At 39.3% G+C, this 20652-nt stretch overlaps 1 protein-coding gene across 3 annotated transcripts in view; it reads left to right on the top strand.

Annotated features, from left to right (window-relative positions):
- LOC129767941 (proton channel OtopLc) overlaps positions 1–20652 on the top strand; it is a 71803-nt gene that overhangs the window by 25475 nt on the left and 25676 nt on the right. The window contains exons 1-3 of one of the 3 annotated variants that reach the window (XM_055769271.1): positions 18063–18211; positions 18280–18837; positions 18929–19046. In XM_055769271.1, coding sequence (XP_055625246.1) covers positions 18192–18211; positions 18280–18837; positions 18929–19046 — 696 coding nt within the window. In that variant the 5' untranslated portion in view covers positions 18063–18191. Of the gene's footprint in view, positions 1–18062; positions 18212–18279; positions 18838–18928; positions 19047–20652 lie in introns of those variants that run through there. The other 2 variants (XM_055769262.1, XM_055769256.1) reach the window with 2 other exon arrangements.

Below are 20652 nucleotides of genomic sequence, written 5' to 3'. Positions count from 1 at the left end.
TTTTACGTTTCCTTCTGAAGTTTGCATCTCTCAAGTGTACGTACTTCTCGAACCGCGAATTTGCTTGATTTGATGAACTTCAGGCACTCAGTTTCGATTTTGACATTATACGTCGAACGCATATTGTTTAATCAATAGGCGTCATCGCAGCAATTGGTTATCAACATCTTGCCTAATCATCAAATAGTATGCGTAGGAATTCAGTGAGCAGAAGATATGAAGGCATGTCCTTCAATGCAATCTCGAATAACCGAGCCAAAGCGTGGTGTTCGTACCCGCTTTTGTAATCCGTGTTAGGAAAACACTTTTCGGAGTGCAAAAAAAAACATGCGAGTGCAGAAGTAACTTCGGAAGACCGTGTTAAGGAAAAATATTCTAGTTTACACAAAGGTAAGCGAGTACAAAAGTACTCGCAGTTTGCATTTATTTGCAGAGCCGATTTCCCCAGACATCTTGATAGGTAAACACATTTCAGTCGGAACAAAAATGCCCCAGACTTGTATGAATTTGCAATGTCAATTTCCTTACCTTAGTTCTAAAGTCTGTGTTGGGGAAACACATTTCAGTCGGAACAAAAAAGCCCCCGATTTACATGTATTTGGAACGCCAATTTCCCCACGTTCCATGTATTAGAAGTCTGTGTTAGGGAAACACATTTCAGTTAGAGCGAAAATACCCCCGACTTTCATGTATTTGCAATACCGATCTCTCCAACGCTGCTTGGTTTTGAAGTCTGTGTTAGGGAAACCGTAGATCGGGCCAATCAAAATGATTCAGTTAGGGCGTTTAGATAACGCTTAACATTTTACAGTTATTCAATTGTTCATCTAATGAAAAATTACATTTTATTAATTGCGATAGAAGCGTAGAAACATTGATGCAAACATCTCTCCGATCGAGTAAGAAATGTTCAAGTTATAAGCATTCGGAATCTTTAATTTTTTCCTGCTTGTTCTGTGTTTAGGTTTTCATTTTACCTCCCATATACTCCGGTTAGACGTAGTCCCACGTCAAAACTGGATCCATTTCAGGAAGGAGATCAACACATAGCATTCTCAAAGGAGTCATTGGACCCACAGCATAAGCAGAACGAAGCGTAATGAAGAGGGCTGTAAGTAGTGCTATTTTGAAAATCAATCGACGAAAGATATATAATATTATTGCTCAATACTGGAAGAATTCCGGTTTTTCGGAGAATATAGATAACCATTTCATGAAAAGTTCTACGCTTCTTTGCAACTTTATATACACGTGGTGCTTCTAGAATTTGAAATTATCTTATTTATGGTCTATAGTATGGGAGCCAGCCTTTTTTTTTTGACGTAGGACTACGTCTAACCGGAAGATATAGGGGGTGAAATGGAAATCTAGGCACTGAACAAGTAGGAAAAAAATGCAAGATTTGGAACGCTTATAACTCGAGCATTTCTCAATAGATCGCAATGGTTTTGGCATCAATTGATAGGAAATATATCTACGCATCTATCATAATGAATAACATTTCATTTTTCTTGAGATAAATAATTGAATAATTGTGAAATATCAAGCATTGTCCAAATGCACTATGTGCCCATTTTTGATTGGTCCATTTTGTGCTCCTCAAATCGTACCGACCAAAACGGGCAACCAGAGCAGCAGCGAAATAGAATGAAGCACCATTGGAAAGGAAAAAGAAAAAAATGATCGAAACATTGGTCGCTGTCTCACACATGCGTAATTCTCGAGCCAGCCAGTCAGCTTAAAAATCCCCGCTCCGCTGCCGTAACGATCATTCTCATTCAAACCGTACACCACATCGGTTCGCATCAAAACACTTCAACAAACCAACCCAAGGCAAAGGAGGAAAAGTGAAGGGAAAGGCAAAATCCCGCTCGAACCGTGTTGATCTGGAGTTCCCCGCAAGGGTAGCTAGGCCGAGCGCGTTAGTACCAGTGCACCAGTCCACCTAGCCGGCGTTATATAGTTTCGGCCGTCGAAGTGATCGAGTTAGCTGGCAAAGCTGCTCGCGACGATAAGAAAACCCGCCTTCAGAACAGAACACATTCGGTTCGGTGGACATCAAGACAACAACAGGCAGTTGCAGCGAGTGGCAAACGCAATCGCAAAACGGCAGCTGGTAGCAGAAGAAAAAAGTTTGTTCTTTATACAATCTGCTTTGGTGGCAAATCCAGAATAAGGCGGCATCGAGGGCGTTCAAAATGTTTTTTTTTTCAAAACCATGAGTACTAAGTTTTCTAAAATTCCATAAAACACGGCGCTTATCAGGGCCATTAAATCTTTCAAAAAAGAGTTTACGAAATTTTCAAACTATCATCCAATATAGATAGTTCAATGCTTTCTAAAATAATATCCAAAATAATAATAAAACACAAATTGATTTTTTCATAATTTGTTTGCCAGTATATGGTGAGTATGTGAATTTGGCAGTTGTTCTGAGCTTATTTGTGGTTGGGGACTTTCCCGATTATTCAATATTCATTAATTTTTAAATTGCTTCTAGATTGAAAGTACAGTAATTTACATTTAGCTCGACATTCAGCTAATTGGACGGACCTGTAATGCGACATATTTAGTTGGACATTTTTGTAAACATAAAGTTCGAGTTCCAAATTATGACCCCACATCGAAAGTCGACACTATACCACTGTCATCGCAAATGTTCAATTACAGGTTAAAATCGCCTCCAATGCGACACTGAGTGGTGTTTCGGCACGTCGCATTAAATGTAATTTACTGTACAACATGTCACAAGCTGGATGGGAAGAAATTTTCCAACTGTGAAAGCTGTGGCGAGTGGCAAACGCAATCGCTAAACAGGAAGGTTTAGCCGATGGAGATATCGAGTGATAACAAAACAATAAACTCTTTAGATTAAAGATAATTTTGTGATCCTGAAAACGACCCTTTTTAGCCTGCATGTGAATCCAACGAGCGAACAAATCGTAATGAATGTATTTTTTTGCCATCGCTGCCTTTTAACGCTCTTTCGTTCGTCTCGTTGGACTCGCCCCTTTGGCTTAGTCTGCTGATTTGTCTCTATCCTGTGAGTGTGTACCGCTAGAGTACAAAAGGCGCGTATCCGCTGAAAAATATATCATTCTCTTCCAAACCGTAAATCAGTGTGGTTGTGTGGCATCGTTTCACATCACATCGCATCAACGGATTGGTGCCGGAGCACCAGTATACCTAATAGCGGTTATAGAATTTCGGCCGCCGGAGTGCTCAAGTTGGCTTGCAAAACTGCTTACAACAATAAAAAAAACCCGCAAAACCGAACAGAACAGAGCACATTCGGTTCGGTGGCAACAACTAGTTTCAGCGAGTGGCAAACGCAATCGCAAAACGGAAGCAGGTAGAAGAAGGAAAAAGTTTGTTTATACAGACTGCTTTGGTGGCAAAACCAGCCACCGTAAAACACGGCACTTTTCAGGGCCATTAAACCTTTCAAAGAAGAGCTATTGAAAGTTTTTCACAATACCAATGCATTCTAAAGAGACATAATATGACATATAATATAAACTGATTTATTTTGTTTATCTTGTTCTTGAACTTATTGGTGGTTGGGGTCTTTTAAATTGATCATTCAGTTTTCACAAACCCATGCATGGTTTCCGAGCTAAAAATAGCTTCAAATTACAACACATTGTATGCAGGATGGCATTAACGAATTTTCTCGGTAGCAAGAACTGCTTTCTTTGGTTGATAACTAATGTTGAAAAATGAATGACGTTACAACTGCATTGTATAGAAAAATAACTAAGGAGCAACATGATGAGCTATGTATTTCCTTATTCTTCTTTCTTTGTTTTTAAGAGGCTTTGAACTTTGCAGTTCATTCGCCTCTATATATTTCCTGCTGCTCTGTTCTTATTTTAAAGGGCTTCAATCCGAAGGTCATTCGTCCATGTATTTACTGTTGGTTTTTCAGAACGCTTATAGCTCGTTTATTTCTCGACAGATCGTAGAGTTCGTCTCCAAAACCTCAGTTCATTTTTATTTACTTTGTTTGCGGAAACTACAAATCTTACAATTCATTCGTCTCCGAAACACGGAAACAGTTTAAGGTACGGTAATGTGCTCAATAGTGAAATATATGATAGTGAATGAGCTGATGACTACCTATGCATCTCCTATCACAGCCATCATTTTGATTGTACGATATGTGCATACGCCGAAAGATGCCCGGCGTTGAACATTTAATAAGTACAAAGCCTTCGGAAAAAAATCAAGAATTAACTATAAGACAGCGAGAAAAAAATGAGAAAGTTTGTAAAAAAAAACGCAAAAACACAACACCAAAGGTGCTTTGCAGAACCCCCAACATGTTCATGAAGAGTAAACAGTAAACTAATACATTTTTCAGGTAGATAGGTAGGTATTCACGTAGCAGAAGAAAATAAAACAATACATTTAAAATATATCAAAAAAAAGCTGTACCCTTTGTATAGTCCTACGTCACTCCGGTTATGTCCCCGACATTACCCACCCGTCTTTTTTTTTCAAAAAACTATGATTAGAAACGAGTTGACGGATATCTTACGATTAATCCGCTTCGATAGAAAAGTGTACGAAGTGGGTCGGAGTGTATGATCACAAAATTGAAATTTTTTTCAATGATCTCAAATATTCGAAATTTGTGGCGAAAATATATCGAACAAGGATATTTTGTGTGAATTAGCAGAATTACCAGAACTTTTTGTAATGAAAATAAAACTATGAATATATGTGATGGCTGTAAAAAAAAGGTTGCGGAAAATATGTATTTTAAAAATATCTTTTTGTATAAATTGCTGTGATCTAAATAGTAGCTAAATCGAAATAATAGCATATAGAATATAGAATATAAAATATAAATATAGAATATAGAATATAGAATATAGAATATAGAATATAGAATATAGAATATAGAATATAGAATATAGAATATAGAATATAGAATATAGAATATAGAATATAGAATATAGAATATAGAATATAGAATATAGAATATAGAATATAGAATATAGAATATAGAATATAGAATATAAAATATAGAATATAGAATATAGAATATAGAACTTATCGCATCGGGTCATACTATACGGCTATTTAAAGACGACAATCTGTGCTACAAGTGTCGTTTTGACAGTGTTGTCAGTGTTGTGATTGTCCTTTTAAGTCTCAAGTTATAGCGCGTCGAAGATGGAGTCCACCAAGCAAGAAATTCGCCATATTTTACGTTTTTACCACCTGCGAGGTCAAACTGCAACGAAGGCGGCCGAAAACAAACGTGTAGTTTATGGACCCGCTACTGTAACGATTCGCACAGCACAGCGTTGGTTTGATCGATTTCGTTCTGGTGTAGTGTCTGTCGAAGATACACCCCGTACTGGTAGGCCAATCGTCGTGGAAACCGATAAAATCGTTGAAATCATCCAAGTAGACCGGCATGTGGGCACTCGCTCGATTGACCAGGAACTGGGTATAGACCATAAAACCATTTGGAACCATTTGCAGAAGATTGGATTCCAAAAAAAGCTAGATGTATGGGTGCCACACCAGTTGACGCAGAAAAATCTGTTAGACCGAATCAACGCCTGCGATGCACTGCTGAAACGGAACGAACTCGACCCATTTTTGAAGAAGATGGGGACTGGTGATGGAAAGTGGATCACGTACGACAACTTAACGCGAAGCGCGGTGAGCTGGCCCAAGCCATCGCCAAGCTCGAATTGACGGCCAGGAAGGTTTTGCTGTGTGTTTGATGGGATTGGAAGGGAATCATCCACTATGAGCTGCTCAACTATGGCTAGACCCTCAACTCGGTTCTCTACAGTGAGCAGCTTGACCGTTTTAAGCAGGCGATTGACCAGAAGCGGCCAGTAATGATCAATAGGAATGGTGTTGTTTTCCACCAGGACAACGCTCGGCCTCACACATCTTTGATGACCCGCCAGAAGCTACTGGAGCTCGGATGGGATGTCCTATCGCACTCACCGTATAGTTCGAACCTGGCTCCAAGTGATTATCATCTCTTCCGGTCCATGCAAAACGCTCTTGGTGATAGAGGAGATGTGTCTAAAACGCGCCTGCCGGGCAATTTGACCCGCCTGATTTTCTCGTAAACCAGCAAGAATAGAAATGCAATGAATATAGGCAATCGTGCTGGTCAATGAATCCTACCATGCAAGTTTTACATTTGTAATATGCTTCAAAAAAACAAGAAAGTTAATTTTCTTTGGAAGCGATTTTCGTTGTATTTTTTTACATCATTTCTATAAGGTTTTTGTTGCTTGAAACCGATTCAGAGGCGATAACTGTGGGTCATATTTATTGAGTCGAGTTCTCAGTGAATATCTCAGATAGAGAAAATGGTAAGAAAGGATTCTTTTCTTTCTCAATTTGATATTTTCTGCATCAGCTTACCATCGGGCAGTATGGCACACCCTCGATCGGGGCAATTTGCACGCTTTCGGTCGGATAACATTCTCACGAGAAAAATAGCTAGTATGTGAGGGATACCAGATGCTTTAAAAAAAAAATTTCAACAAAATGAGCAAACCATCACGATATTTCTAAATCATGTTCGATAAATCACACAAACAATTGTTTTAACATTCTTTGAAATGACCTCAGTATGTTTTCACAAAATTAAATGTCTTGACAACGAAAACATGTCTTCACATCTGGCATCTATATTATGTAATCAGAGAATGTAGGAAACAAAAGAGCGCGGACTGGAGAATAAATGCACGAATACTGGAAGAACACGCTCACCGGAGGAACGGATTCTTCTCTTCGCTGGTGGGCATGAAGGGAATAGATTGATGGAATCACTCATTCATACAAGCTGTTTCTCTGAGCTTTATAGTCTCTGAGAGAAACAACTCATGGGCATATTATACTTCTGCTGGGCCGTTTAACACCGTATGATTGGAAATTTAGAATTTGGGCGCCTTACAAAATAAAATTCGTGGCACTTTTGTTATTCAGTATCTAAATACAGAACGTGTACAGATGACTGAGGGTTAACTAATCTACCTACTGACGTAGTTGTTACCTTAAATTTTGAGAGCACGGTCAAGATAAATCCATTCTCGCTTAGGAGGTGCGTATTACACACTTCTCCTAGACTAAGTTGGCCTCAAAAGAGGCTTGCGAAAACTGGCTGTCTGAGTTTTTTGCAAATAAGGAAGGTGGGGGGAGGGGGTTTCATAAGCCGGGGATAATGAAGTTGCCTTCTAAATGGCAACAAGTTTGTGAACAAAACGGCGCATATTTGACTTAAATTTGGTAATTTTAAGTATGTTAAGTAAAGCGTCAGGTGGATAATGTTGTTGAAAGTTTTTATGATAATTGTATGGTTTTCGGCGTGACCGGAATAAACCGCCGCAGTAAACAACTGCAACAGAAACAACCGCTTAGAAAAAGTGTAGTAGGCTAGAAATAAAAAAAAACATAATTTCTCTTATGAATTTATTTTCTTGTTTTTGGAATTTATTCTGAAAATGATTTATCGAGGATAAGGAATCGAGACGGCCCAATCCGCCAAAATGACGTGATCCGAGTCTACCGCCGACCCGCCATCGGAAGCGGCGGTGTCTCGCACGCAATCCTGTGTTCCACTGATTGCCCGGTTAGTTTGAAACATAGAATACGATTCATCCGCAATGACGGCATACGTTTGCCTGGCGCCTTACGTTTGCCCGGTTAATTTTTGTTGTGAAACACAATACCGAGGTACAATATTTTTAGCCTACTACACTTTTTCTGAGTGGCTGTTTCTGTTGCAGCCTTTTCCTGCGGGGATTTATTCCGGGAACCGGTTTTCGGATATAGAATCACCAACAGCCCCCTTCCCCTCGCGAAGTAGTTTATCAGTATCTCTTAACAAAATTACATCTCCAACGTTCGCTATTTTCGAAGAAATGAGCTACAAATTATACTATGCAACATCTTTGGCAACAGAAATATCCAACCGAATTGGTAATGTAACGACGGCAACGGCTGTGACAGCAACCGTCGTGGCTTCTGTAATATCTCTCAGCATCCGGAAAGAAAGTTGGCTGCTCGCTAGCTAGATTGAGACTGTGAAGTCATTTGCAATCGCGGAAGGGTTTTGACAGTCCTACGTCTTACATTGAGGGTGTCAAATCAGAAAACAGGTCACGTTTTAATGAAATAATGTTCACGTTAATAACTAGTTTTGCTGCGAACGGATTTTAACGATTTGCATACCAATTGAATCGGAAATTTTCTAAGATTTGTTTGATATACAATACAACACAATCCCGTAGTCTGTATATGGTTTAAATTGATGAAAATTGGAAGCTGATTCAACAAGTTCCTAGCTTTGTTAACGGTTTTGACCGAGAGTCGAGGAACGATTTTTCATAAACGGTCATTCTCGCGATGTTTCATTTTTAACACTGCAGCTGTGTACATCTATTAGACGCGTGTTTGATGCTTGTTGAATGGCGATGCACGGAGGAAGCCGCTCGTTAAATACTCAGTGCAATGCGTGCATTGGTATAAAAAAAAACAAAACGCGACATATGACCAATTAGTGTATAGTTCTCGCAAAGGCAAGAGAGAATCGTTGCTTCTCGAAATGATTCTACAAAACCACGCAAGCCATTAAACCTTTTCAGGGTCCTCGGAACTACTAAAGAGTTATTTATGAAACTTCGACGTATCCGCAAATGATATCCGAAATGATAGACCAACAAAATAAAAAAAAAAGATTGCGTAGTCTTACATCCAAAGCGGTCGTGTCTCGGATACATAATTTGATATTATAATGACGAGTTTTGGCAGAAGTACTAGAAAATTTATAGTAAAAGAAAATTGTAAAGGGTCAATTAGAAGATCAATCAATGAACAGTTCTGCTATTGGACCCATGAACGTGTGCTTAGTAATAAAACTTGAATGTTTGAAGGTATTCATAACAAAAAATCTATTTTGGGCGTAACGAAGTTTGCTATCTTTATATACAGAGTCTTTCAGATTAAACGCCAACGCAAAAAAATCGAAAAGCTTCTCATAAAAATTTTATTTTCGCTTCGTCGATGGTAACACTGCATTCCCCACTTCGGGACGATAATATTCGGCTACTCGTTCAGTCTGATCGGATGGTTTTTAGTGTCAAGATGTACAATTGACAAGAACGTGTATTTACAAAAACTAAAGCCTCAATGAAACTTTGTCTTCTTTTGTCTTTGAATTCCAGCATTTCTCGTCGTCGATTACTTGGTCTGGGGGTACGTGAAGAACCGTTGCTACGTTAATAAGCCACAAAATTTGAAGGAACTTAACACGTTGAGTGCCACGGTTTTATAGCGATTCTATGGAATTTTTTATACGTATAAGAGCCACCGTTTCTTATCGTAATGGAAGCTATTTTTGTTCGAAAGGGAAAGTCGAAATGTTAGAGTTAAGCATGAAGAATTTTGTTCGCCGTTTAAAACGCGTTGTCGAAAAAAGGGATGGTCGAATCGAAAATGTCCTAAAATAAGCTTTATTTCCGTTTTTTTTTTAATAAAAATCGGTTCACTTTTGTAGAAGTTATTAAAATTTATTGCGTGAGTGTTTAACCTGATAGACTCTGCATAAAAGAAGGTTTTTCATAGCTTTCTCGGTTGAAGATAGAGGGCTCTTTATTTTATAATCTGTTTTCTGGAAAGCTGAGGCTTATTATAAGCTGTTAATTTTGCAAATTTAACATGTTTTAAGTCTTCGTTCAATATTCGTATTTGACTAGACTAGACCTATGCGATTAGAATTCATTCTTCCCGCAAGTGTAATATTTTTTTCAAAAAAGGTTAGCTCATTGGCTTCAGTTGTGTATGTCCATCGTCTAAATCGCTTCTGTAGTTCAATTGTTATGAATTTTTGCACAAATTCGTTCTTCGATATAAGGGGAATAATGATTTTTCGGACCACTGGTTAACTTAGAAAAATCATATCTCAAAAACGAAAAAAAGGATATCTGATATCGTGATATGTCATGTATCAATCCTCAGCTTTTAAGAAAAAATATAAAAAACTATAGCGCCCTCTAGTCCATAGCCATGAGAACAATAGAAACGACTACAATCAATGATTACGAAATTTAAATTTCTTTTTTTTCTGCAATATGTTTCAATCATTGGTTTCAATTTGATATGTCGATCATCTAAATCGGTTGAGTGGTTCAAAAGTTATAAATTTTTGAAAAACATAATTTTTGAGAAAAAGTGGAAAAAAAATGATTTTTTGGACCACCCTAAAACCGAAATGAGCACTCTAATAAAAAAAATAGAAAAATACGGGTCTAATATTTTGCGATAAAATTACAACTTTTCGCGAAAATCTGAGAACCACTATATCGGTTTGGCATGGAATGGCTGCATACGCCCTAGTTAAAAGTAGACATATGCATTAAAAAATTAAATTTTCCGATGAGAATTACACCTTGGTTTCTTCGAATATGGCCGGAACAGAGTCGACTAGTTCTGGACGATCAAGTGTGAAATTGTTTCGTACCTAATTGAACGGAAACATGAAATTTTCCGAAATTTTCCGAAAACATGAAAATTTTTCTGAAGATAGATATTATTCTATGTATGTTTATTTAAGATATCTTTCAAGGCCAATTCCACAAAAAAGGAACAACCGAAGAAAAAAATATACGATGTTCCTCATATCTACATTTTTGCCAAAGCGGAAAATTTTGCCATAAAATGACCCATCAGCCTTAAACAGTCTTCCGAAAAACACTTACACATGTCCACGCGATGTGAAAATTCCATGGTTTTGTTTGAATTCGAACATGATTCTCGCTAGTGTTGAGTGTCTATCCCCAACACGAACAATGATACACAAACATAGACATGTGAAAACAAACACGATGTTTATAATTCAAGAACATCATGTACAAACATATCACCCGATGTCGCAGTATTCATTGCTTTCGTTTCGTTTCTTTTCATACACGGAAAGAAGTTATTCATCCCAAAACATTTCTTCGTAGAATACTTTTTCACAGAAACGAACTTGAAATTTAGTTCGCATTTCAAAAATTGCACGAACTAACAGGCTATAAGTTCATGCACCAAAATATATATTTTTATTAAGGCTCATATGGCGTCAGCCTAACGGGGCCGGGAGTTCAATATTGTGACAATGTTTGCTCACAACTATGTTAGTAATATGTAACCGATTACTCGCGGTTGGCTCGAGGTTAGTATTACAAGTGTTCTCATAATTGGGATGTTGCAGTCTTCAGTACTCTGTACGTGTGCCCGACATGGGATACTTCCTATTGGGATGCAGCTGACCGTTAATCAGCAACGACCCCCTAGTCTGCACCCCATATCTAGCGTGGTGCGTCTTTTTCGACTCGAGGAGTCCAGGATAGAATGATCACTAGCCGGCGCAATCATCTTCTCGTGTAGAGTTGTCATGAGCGGTACAACCTTTGGCTCTTGTTGAATCATCAGTGGACTGCACAACCTTCGGCCCATGTATCTGTAAAGAGTGTGTGTATGTATTGTCGCGACTAAGTAAAAGTTTCTAGATCGTTCATGCACATTTTGCAAGTCTGATTAAATAATCCTTGGTTTCGTTCAAAGAAAACATTCTCTGAATAGAAAGAAGCTTTCTATTTTTTTTTGCGTGCATGTTGGCAATTAAAGTCTGGGGAGCCGACTGCATAGCGGGCGACGTCGTACAAATGTGACCAAAAAAATAAATACCCAAAAATTAGTTTTAGATGCAACCTTCAGCGGCACACAGCAGAACCAGCAGAGAAATTTCAGCGGCTAAAGCACACCATTAATTTCTCGATGTTATCACAAACTGAATGAAGGAAAAAACTAAAAGCTACACTTACACTGCACTACATATGCTATGTGTGCATGCGATTGCATCATCCTTTCTTCTCCTCTTCTTCGCTCGTTTTATAGCCCGGGTCGCGATCGTCGCGAACAAGCAGTATTGGCCATTTGTATTCAAAGATCCAGCCAAAATTGTTGCTCCCGTGGTCGAGTGGTTAGCGTCACGCCTAACATGTCACTGCTGAATAATTCAATTTTAGTACTTGTTCAAATAGCTAATAATAGCGAATGTTACATGAATTCAATATATAAATTGATGCGTGCACTAAATAATGATATCAAATGTGAAAAACTCTCATATCAATCGATGTTTATTTTGTTCAGAACAGAAAAAGAGGTTTATTTTATTTGCCCAATATTTTTGATGAAGCACCCATTGTCATGAAAGGAAAGCATTTTTTCCATGTCAACATACCAACACACCGCGCGTTGAGTGGTGGTGGTGTGGTGTCCGATTCGCTTCTTCTACTCTACGCTCTGCCGGTGCTTGGGGTGAAAATGCAAGAGAAACTGTACACCATGTTCGAACATCATGTGAAACATTGGGATTAAACATCGTATGTCCAAACATACCACGAATACAAACATGTCACATTTTCTAACATAGGTACGAAAAAATCATGTTTATACTCAAACACAAAACTGTGAACAGCAGCGTGGACATGTTCATTCTGGAGTGTTTTTTGTGAAACATGGAAGACTGGCCTTATAGCATGATGATCAACCAGGATTCTTTGATCTCAAAAACAATAAATAAATAAATAATTATAAAATTGAGATTTTGAAAGTTTTTGCCTAAAATTTGGTGAAATATCTAAGGCAGGGGTATTCAGATTTTTTTATGGCAGAGCACATTTTATAGCAAAAAGATTTGACGGAGCACTGCATATTTTAGTCAATAAAACAAATGCTATTTGCATTGTTATTACCCAACTGGACACAATTCTATTTCGGTTGTGCGTCACAGTTACACTACATTTGACCCGGAGTGGTGAACAAAATAAATCACTATATGCCAAGTGAAATTAAATTAAAGAATGTTTTTTTCGAGGTCGGTTTTCAAGTAGGAGCATTTGCTATAAATTCGGGGAGCACCATTTGAAAACTCCTGATCTAAGGTAAATTCATATTTTTCGCAGAAAGCCGCTATAATATGTCTTGCTACTTGCGCGTTTCACATTCCACATAACACAATAGCTGGAATCTACGCTGGAGTATATCATTCACCCAGTAGCAGGGGTAAGGACTTCTTACTATTTCTAGAAGATGTATGGCTACAACAAATTTTATTACATGAACAAAAACGAATAGTGATCACTGGTGATTTCAACTTTGACTGGACAGAGCATAAAAAATTCGCCGAATTAAAAGCTATCACTCAAGCCACCGGATTCAAACAAAGAGTTATCGATCACACCAGAGTTACAAGAACAACATCGACGACTATTGATCTGATTTTTACCAATTTTGACGATGAAAATTTCGGATCATGAAACAATCAGTATGATTTAAAATACTTTTGATGTTGGTATATCTGAAATAAGACAGAACAAACCGTATAAATGTTGGAAGAATTATTCGAAACTCGCATTGCAATCTGTTTTAAGGTACAAACTAATTCCCACAAATATCTCTTCATGATGTAGCCAATAATCTAGAAGATGCACTCTGCTCTTCAATGAAAGAGATAGTGACAGATAGAATATCCGGCAATCCAGCCCAGAGACATTTAAAAAACAAACAATGGTATAATGCTGAGTTGGCATCCATCAAAAGGAAGCGTGATATATATATCTGATAACAGCGAAACGTACCAAGAACATTGAACACTGGAATGCGTACAGGATATGGAGAAATATCTACGTACGTGAACTGAAGAACCCTAAAAATATATTTTTTTCAGAATGAAATAAAAGCAATTCAACATGCTCCGAAAAAGATGTGGAAAAAAATTAAATTGTTATGTAAAGGGTGTGTCACATCAAATTGCATCACGGAAAAAACGCTGTAGAAATTTAATTTTCAGGAATTATATCTTCAGCTTTCGCTTATAATCAGATAAGAGTGTATAGATCACGTTGGCCATGCTTCACTGTAAATTTTTCGTAAATTTGGAAAAATGTCGTCGAACGAAAAGGAGCGTCGTGAATTAATCCTGCGCAATCATTTTGAGAATCCGGAGTTGTCACATCGGGACATCGGTAAGATGCTGGGAATCGTCCAATCCACGGTCAGCAGAGTACTAAAACGATACTTCGAGAACCTAACCATCGACCGGAAGGTGAAGAACGGCAAAAATGGATGCTCCGTCAGTGAAAAAGATCACTAGCGCGTAGTTAAGCAGTTTAGACGTGATCCGAGAAGTTCGGTCCGGGATGTCGCCAATAAGCTGAATTTGTCAAGTTCATTCGTCCAGCGGACCAAGCAGCGGGAGGGCCTGCGTACATACAAGGTTCAGAAGGCTCCTAACCGCAGCGAAAGGCAAAACATGGTGGGGAAGACGCGAGCCCGGAAGCTGTACACCGAAATGCTGACGAAGCCGCATTGCCTGGTAATGGACGACGAAACCTACGTCAAAGCGGACTTTCGTCAGCTGCCGGGCCTCTTGTTCTTCTCCGCAGAGGACAAATTCAGCGTTCCGGAGGAGATTCGCAAGCAGAAACTATCCAAGTTTGCTAAAAAGTACATGGTGTGGCAAGCGATCTGCTCTTGCGGAAAGCGGTGATGACCGGCACGGTAAACGGGCAGGTTTACCTTAAGGAGTGCCTACAGAAGCGCTTACTACCACTATTGAAGCAGCACGAGGGCCTGACCATCTTCTGGCCGGATCTCGCTTCGTGCCACTATTCAAAGGACGTGTTGGAGTGGTACGAAGCCAACGGGGTCACCTTCGTGCCAAAGGAAATGAACCCGCCCAACGCGCCGGAGCTTCGCCCAATAGAGAAATATTGGGCGATTATGAAGCAGGCCCTCCGGAAGAACCCAAAAGTTGTCAAATTGGAGGCGGACTTCAAGAGAAAATGGATTTCTGTTAAAAAAAAACTACAACCTGACGTTGTACAGAACCTTATGGACGGGGTAAAGAGGAAGGTGCGAGCATACGGGCTTGGGCTCGAAGTATGAATAAAAAGAAAATGCCAAAAGTTGTTTAATAGTTTTTATTTTACTGTCTAAAATTTTCAAAAGGATCGGTCTACTGGGCGAATTTCTACAGCGTTTTTTCCGTGATGCAATTTGTTGTGACACACCCTTTAATCCGGGTGGTAGCAACGACATTGGCATTGTATTTGACGGTGATACGGACAGTGACAACAAAACAACAGATAAACTCAATAAATATGTCACGTCTAGTGTGTAGAAGAAATTCATCAAAGTATTGATTCTCCATTGAACCAGCTAAATTTTAGATTCCCAAGTCTATCAGCACAAATGAAATACTTCAATACCATTAACATGGAAATACTGAAGAGGTTGATGATGGATTTAAAAAATTGTGCAGGAGTTGAAGAAGTTAGCAAAAGAGTACTAGTAGATGCTTTTGATGTTATCAACCAGCACCTATTATACATAGTAAATGAGTCGATGCTCCGAGGCGAATGACCGCACAGTTGGAAGAAATCTGTTGTCGTGTCTATTCCCAAAAATCCGAAATCGTCGAAACCAGAAGACCGTAGACCTGTAAACATGTTACCAATGTACGAGAAAAACCTAGAAATATTGATCAAAGAACAACTTTTGGAACATGTAACGAAACATGGAATTCTGGTTGAAGAACAATCTGGGTTCAGAGAACATCATTCATTTGAAACGGCACAGAAAGTAGTTCTGGCTGTATTTATAGATTTGAAAAGGGCCTTCGGAACAATTGATCGGAGAAAACTAATCGAATTACTTTCCAATTATGGTGTGTCAGGATCTGTAATAGAATGGTTTGAAAGCTACCTCTACGGGCGAACACAGATAACTCTTTACAGAGACTGTAGATCTGCAGCGGAACCAGTGAATCTGGGTGTGCCTCAAGGAAGTGTTCATGGTAGTATCGACACGTATTATAGACAGTAGCGGTTTTGATATAAATAAAGATGGACAAGGCATCATCAATCAAATATCTTAGCGTTGTTTTGGACCAAACGTTGCACTTTGACGAACATATAAACTACAACATAAAGAAAGCAGCTCAAAAACTAACTCCACGAAGATTTATGTTAGAATGCATACAATGGATGTCAGTCGGCCAGCGTATAAAATACTGCACGCTCACGTTAATATTCAAAATGACCAACGGTTTGACACCGAATTATTTACGAAACACAATAACTCATGGAAGTATAACCCAGTATAACACAAGGCAAGCAAGTGACCTCAGAACTCTGAACTTCCGGATGGCCCGTACCCGAAATTGTATTTTTTTACAAAGGTTATAAGCTTTACAACTCACTGCCAAATGAAACAAATGTAAAGAATTTTTGAAGATTGATCCGTGAACTGTTTGTTAGTTAACGTTAGTATAAATGTATGTATGTTGACGAAGTTATGACGGTTATATTATTGTCTTTTTATGTTGAATGTTTTCTGTTCTTTCTTCTTGTCTAACGGCTATAATAACGATGATATTTAGTTTGTTTTCAGTTTGTAAGTTAGCAAGATTGTTGATATTAGATTTAAAAAAAATAATTGTGAAGTCTACACTAGTTTGAGCATCGCGCGCGTAAACAGACATGAACAATTTAGGATGAACCTCATTACAAGAGATTACGAATTGGAAGTGGAGCGAAGCTGGGGATAGCCCTACCGGAATACTCGTAAACACATTTGTTAAATAGATGGTTATAACGAGATTTTTCTGAGTTGAGGCAGATCTGATTGCGAGTTCCAACGGACATGTGTATAACCCAAGTTATGAAGGGCATATCAGTTTTCGAATTATCAGTTTTGAAATAAGCTAACATCATTTCGAGGGGTTTGATGTGAAAGCCGGAATGAAGCTGGGGATAGCCCAATCAGAATACTCGTAAATTCATTTGTTAAATAAATGGTTATAACGAGATTTTTTCTGAGTGCGGCAGATCTGCTTGCGAGTTCCAGTGGAAATGTTATTCTTAGAATATGAAGGGCCTGAAGTGTTGGCTCGAATTAGGCTTGGGGATGCTCAGCTCGGGGACACGGAAACGATCGCATTGGCAGACCGTTATCGAGAATCTAGTAAAGCGGGAATGCTCTTGTAAATTCACGGCTGATACGGACATAGGTATTGGGTTCAATTCCCGATCATTCAAGGATTTTTTCGGGATGGAAATTTTTTTGATATGCCATGGAATAAAAAGCTCGCGTGCTGCCTTATAAAGTTCATCAAATTTAAAGTCTATTTCTGTAGCACAACCAGTTCGTTTTATTTTTATTTTATCTTTTTTACTGGTTCAGATTGATAATACAAAAGTAAATTCTTATAGCTAATTATCTTAAAGATAACTCGTCCGGCTCAAACCTTTGTAGAGGAATGAGGTGGGACCATAATTTATTTATAACTTTCACAGCTAAATTTTCGCACCGTTACCACCGCCTTATTGTCATGATAATCCCAGAGAACCACTTAAGTGTCGCAATCGTTCCGCAAGTTGTGAATGGGGAAGTCAAAACGAGCAGTTTAACTCCACCGGCAATCCAACATATCTAACGCTTTATGCGCTCGAACGAATTGGGCGGACACTACTCACCGGCTGATATTCATTCATCCGTCATCATCTCGTTTAGACGAGTGTCTCAACTCGATAATGGTCACTTCCCAGATTCGACAAAGGATTACCTTCCACGTGGAGGAAGATGAAGATGACTAGAGAGTGTGGGGAGGCAGACTAAACAACGATAAATCTTCTCACCGTCTTCCGGTGAATTTGGTCGAGAGTGTTCCAGTCCGAAGGGATGAGACGGCTCAATGAGACCATTTTTATCAACTGGATTTCATGTCAAAAACTACTCTCCAGTGGCGGTCAGGTCAACATTCGAAATATGTATAATAATTCTGTGACAATTGTGTCTTGTTAGATAATGGTGCGCTTGTATCAGTGGTTGGTTGGGTACGAAAGTCTCAGCTTGGTCAGTGTAGGGTTCGACTTTTGTAGGAGGTGTTCATGTATGCAAACTCCCCAATTCACGATTGAATGTATGGAATTTCATCGCAGTTATGATGGATAAGAGAGTGATAACACGAATGCAAATACCAGCGTCTGCTCTCAGTATGTAATCGCAATCAAACCAGATCAGACGCTTCCGTCTCAGTGGGATTAGAGTCTTAACAGTTAGTGGCTGATTCGTCATGCTGAAAACATTGCATTGCAATGGGACAGTTTCACAGTGGGTCTGATTTTGGAAGCAGCTCATACTGGTGCCGAGATTCACTCAAATACTGTTTATTTTTCATTTCAGAGACATCGAAATACTGCCACAACCGATAATGCCATCTCCGTCAGTGCCCCAGAATGCCATCGTGTCTCCGGAGACGTTTAGCAATCATTCGTCGCCTGCACAATCATCTCAGCAGCTGGCGGCGACTCTTTCGAAATCCAACGTTGTCCAGCTGGACCTTGAGGCACAGTTACATCCGCCGCAGTTACCTGAAGAATTCCCACCTCAGCTAGACGAGTCCCGGATAAGCTCATCGCTGGGAACCCAGAGTAAAACCCATCTCGGATCTTCCTCGACATCGTCCGCGTTCCAGCGGGTTCACACACCGACACTCAGTGCTAGGAACCATCCCGTTGTTATCGTTCCCGGCACGCCTCCCTCCGCGGTTCCAGGAGTGTTGAGATCGCCGGCCAGTTTACAGCAACCGATACCATCGGGAGGGACCACCACGACTACAACGCAACACTTGGCGGTCCTGTACCACTCCCATCATCATCATCTGCATCCCATCCTGAACACCAGGAGGCCCTCACGAATGCCAGAACCGGTGTATTATCAGCAGCAGCGGGAGATTAAACCGTAAGTTTCGACACGTTCAGTTCCATTAATCTAATCAGAGTCACTTTCTGCGACTTGTTCTGCTCGAGTTTATGTATCCTGTTCCTTTCAGGGGCGAAGCATTGGCAACGACTCTTTCCGCACTCTACGGGAAGCTGCTTGTGGTGATGGGGATCGCCTTTCCGATGGCAGAGGTCATCTCCACCTACATTCCACCTTCGTTCTATGAGGTATTTATAAATCGTTGGATTCGCACGGTTGTTACGATAAATGCACGCGTGTGACGTACGAGTGTGTTTGTGTGTGTGTATGGTGTGAAAATAGTTACAGATAAATATCTATAATAATAGATACCGTGCCGTAAGTGGGTAAGACGGATAAGTAGTTTATTTAAAATAGTCAGTCATCAAATTTTATATTTTTGTTGATGTGAACACTTTCTACATGATATTTGAATCGCTCGATAACGTTGACGACCTGTCAAAAATAAAAACACTGATGGATACTAAGTGAATGAGACGGACAGTGAATAGCTTTTGATTGATTTGTTTAATTTATTCCAATATGTTTCATTTGATAAGAATATTACGAAAATCAATCGGCGGACATTTAAATTTATGTTTATGGGAATGGGAAATGGGAATGGAAAATTTTAGCCAATTAATTTGAAATGATGTACAACAACAAATTGTTTGAGAGATTTTTTGTCTCCGAAACACAATCGATTCTCCTGAATCTGTTCGTTTTATTCCCCGTTCCCTTATGGGTTCATCTTTGTGTGGGAGGTGCGCAAGGATAGCATGCATTGATCGCTAGTGCAAAACAAAGATATTTGCAGCTGAAGCAATGATTACGCATTCGTCTATAGGAGGATAGATTATTCCTTTGTCCCCATTCATTTTCATTACATAGTGATTACAATTCCACTACGTAAATGAGGTATAATTCAAGTTCACTTTGATCAATCATGTTCTGAGGCACATCCAGCTAATATTATTATATGTCACTTGCAACCGAACTATACAAATATACAGCATCATACCAGACATATAAGATAATCGGGCAGTATATGAAACATCTACTTGGACTATGCATACGAGAGTGGAGTCGATATAAAATCATTGCTACCAAACAAAAACACATATGGTAGGAAATATACACATATAAATTCCGAAAGTAAATTGAAATAAAACACACTTAGAATTCGAATTTCGATGAAACTTTTATTTCAAATTAAAGTTTGGTTTATGCCATTATGTGTGAAATACAACATCATTCAAATGTCCACCTAGGGCTTCCTCGCACACCTTGATCCGGAACAGGTTATTTTCGATGACTTTTCGGCACATATGGGGCGGTATCTCGGTCATAACTTCACGAATGTTGTCTTTCAAATGTTCAAGAGTTTGCGGAGAGTTGGCATAGACACGGTCTTTCGCATAACCCCACAAAAAAAAGTCTAGCGGGTTCAAATCGCATGATCTGGACGGCCAAATGGAATCACCAAAACGCGAAATTATGCGTCCCTCAAATTTCGTTCGCAATATGGCCATGTTCGGTCGTGTTGTGTGGCACGTGGTGCCGTCCTGCTGAAACCACATGTCATCCACATGTATCTTCAATTTGTGGCAAAAAAAAATCGGTTAACATGCGGCCATAGCGCTCACCATTCACAGTTACCGTCTCGCCGTCCTCATTTTCAAAGAAATACGGCCCGATGACTCCACCAGACCATAATGCGCACCAAACAGTGACTTTTGGCGGATGCAATGGCCTCTCAACAATCACGTGTGGATTTTATGAGCCCCATATATGGAAAATTTGGGTATTCACATA

The sequence above is a fragment of the Toxorhynchites rutilus genome, chromosome 1, assembly GCF_029784135.1.
Source record: "Toxorhynchites rutilus septentrionalis strain SRP chromosome 1, ASM2978413v1, whole genome shotgun sequence".
Taxonomy (NCBI): domain Eukaryota; kingdom Metazoa; phylum Arthropoda; class Insecta; order Diptera; family Culicidae; genus Toxorhynchites; species Toxorhynchites rutilus.
This window is presented reverse-complemented; position numbering and strand designations above follow the sequence as displayed.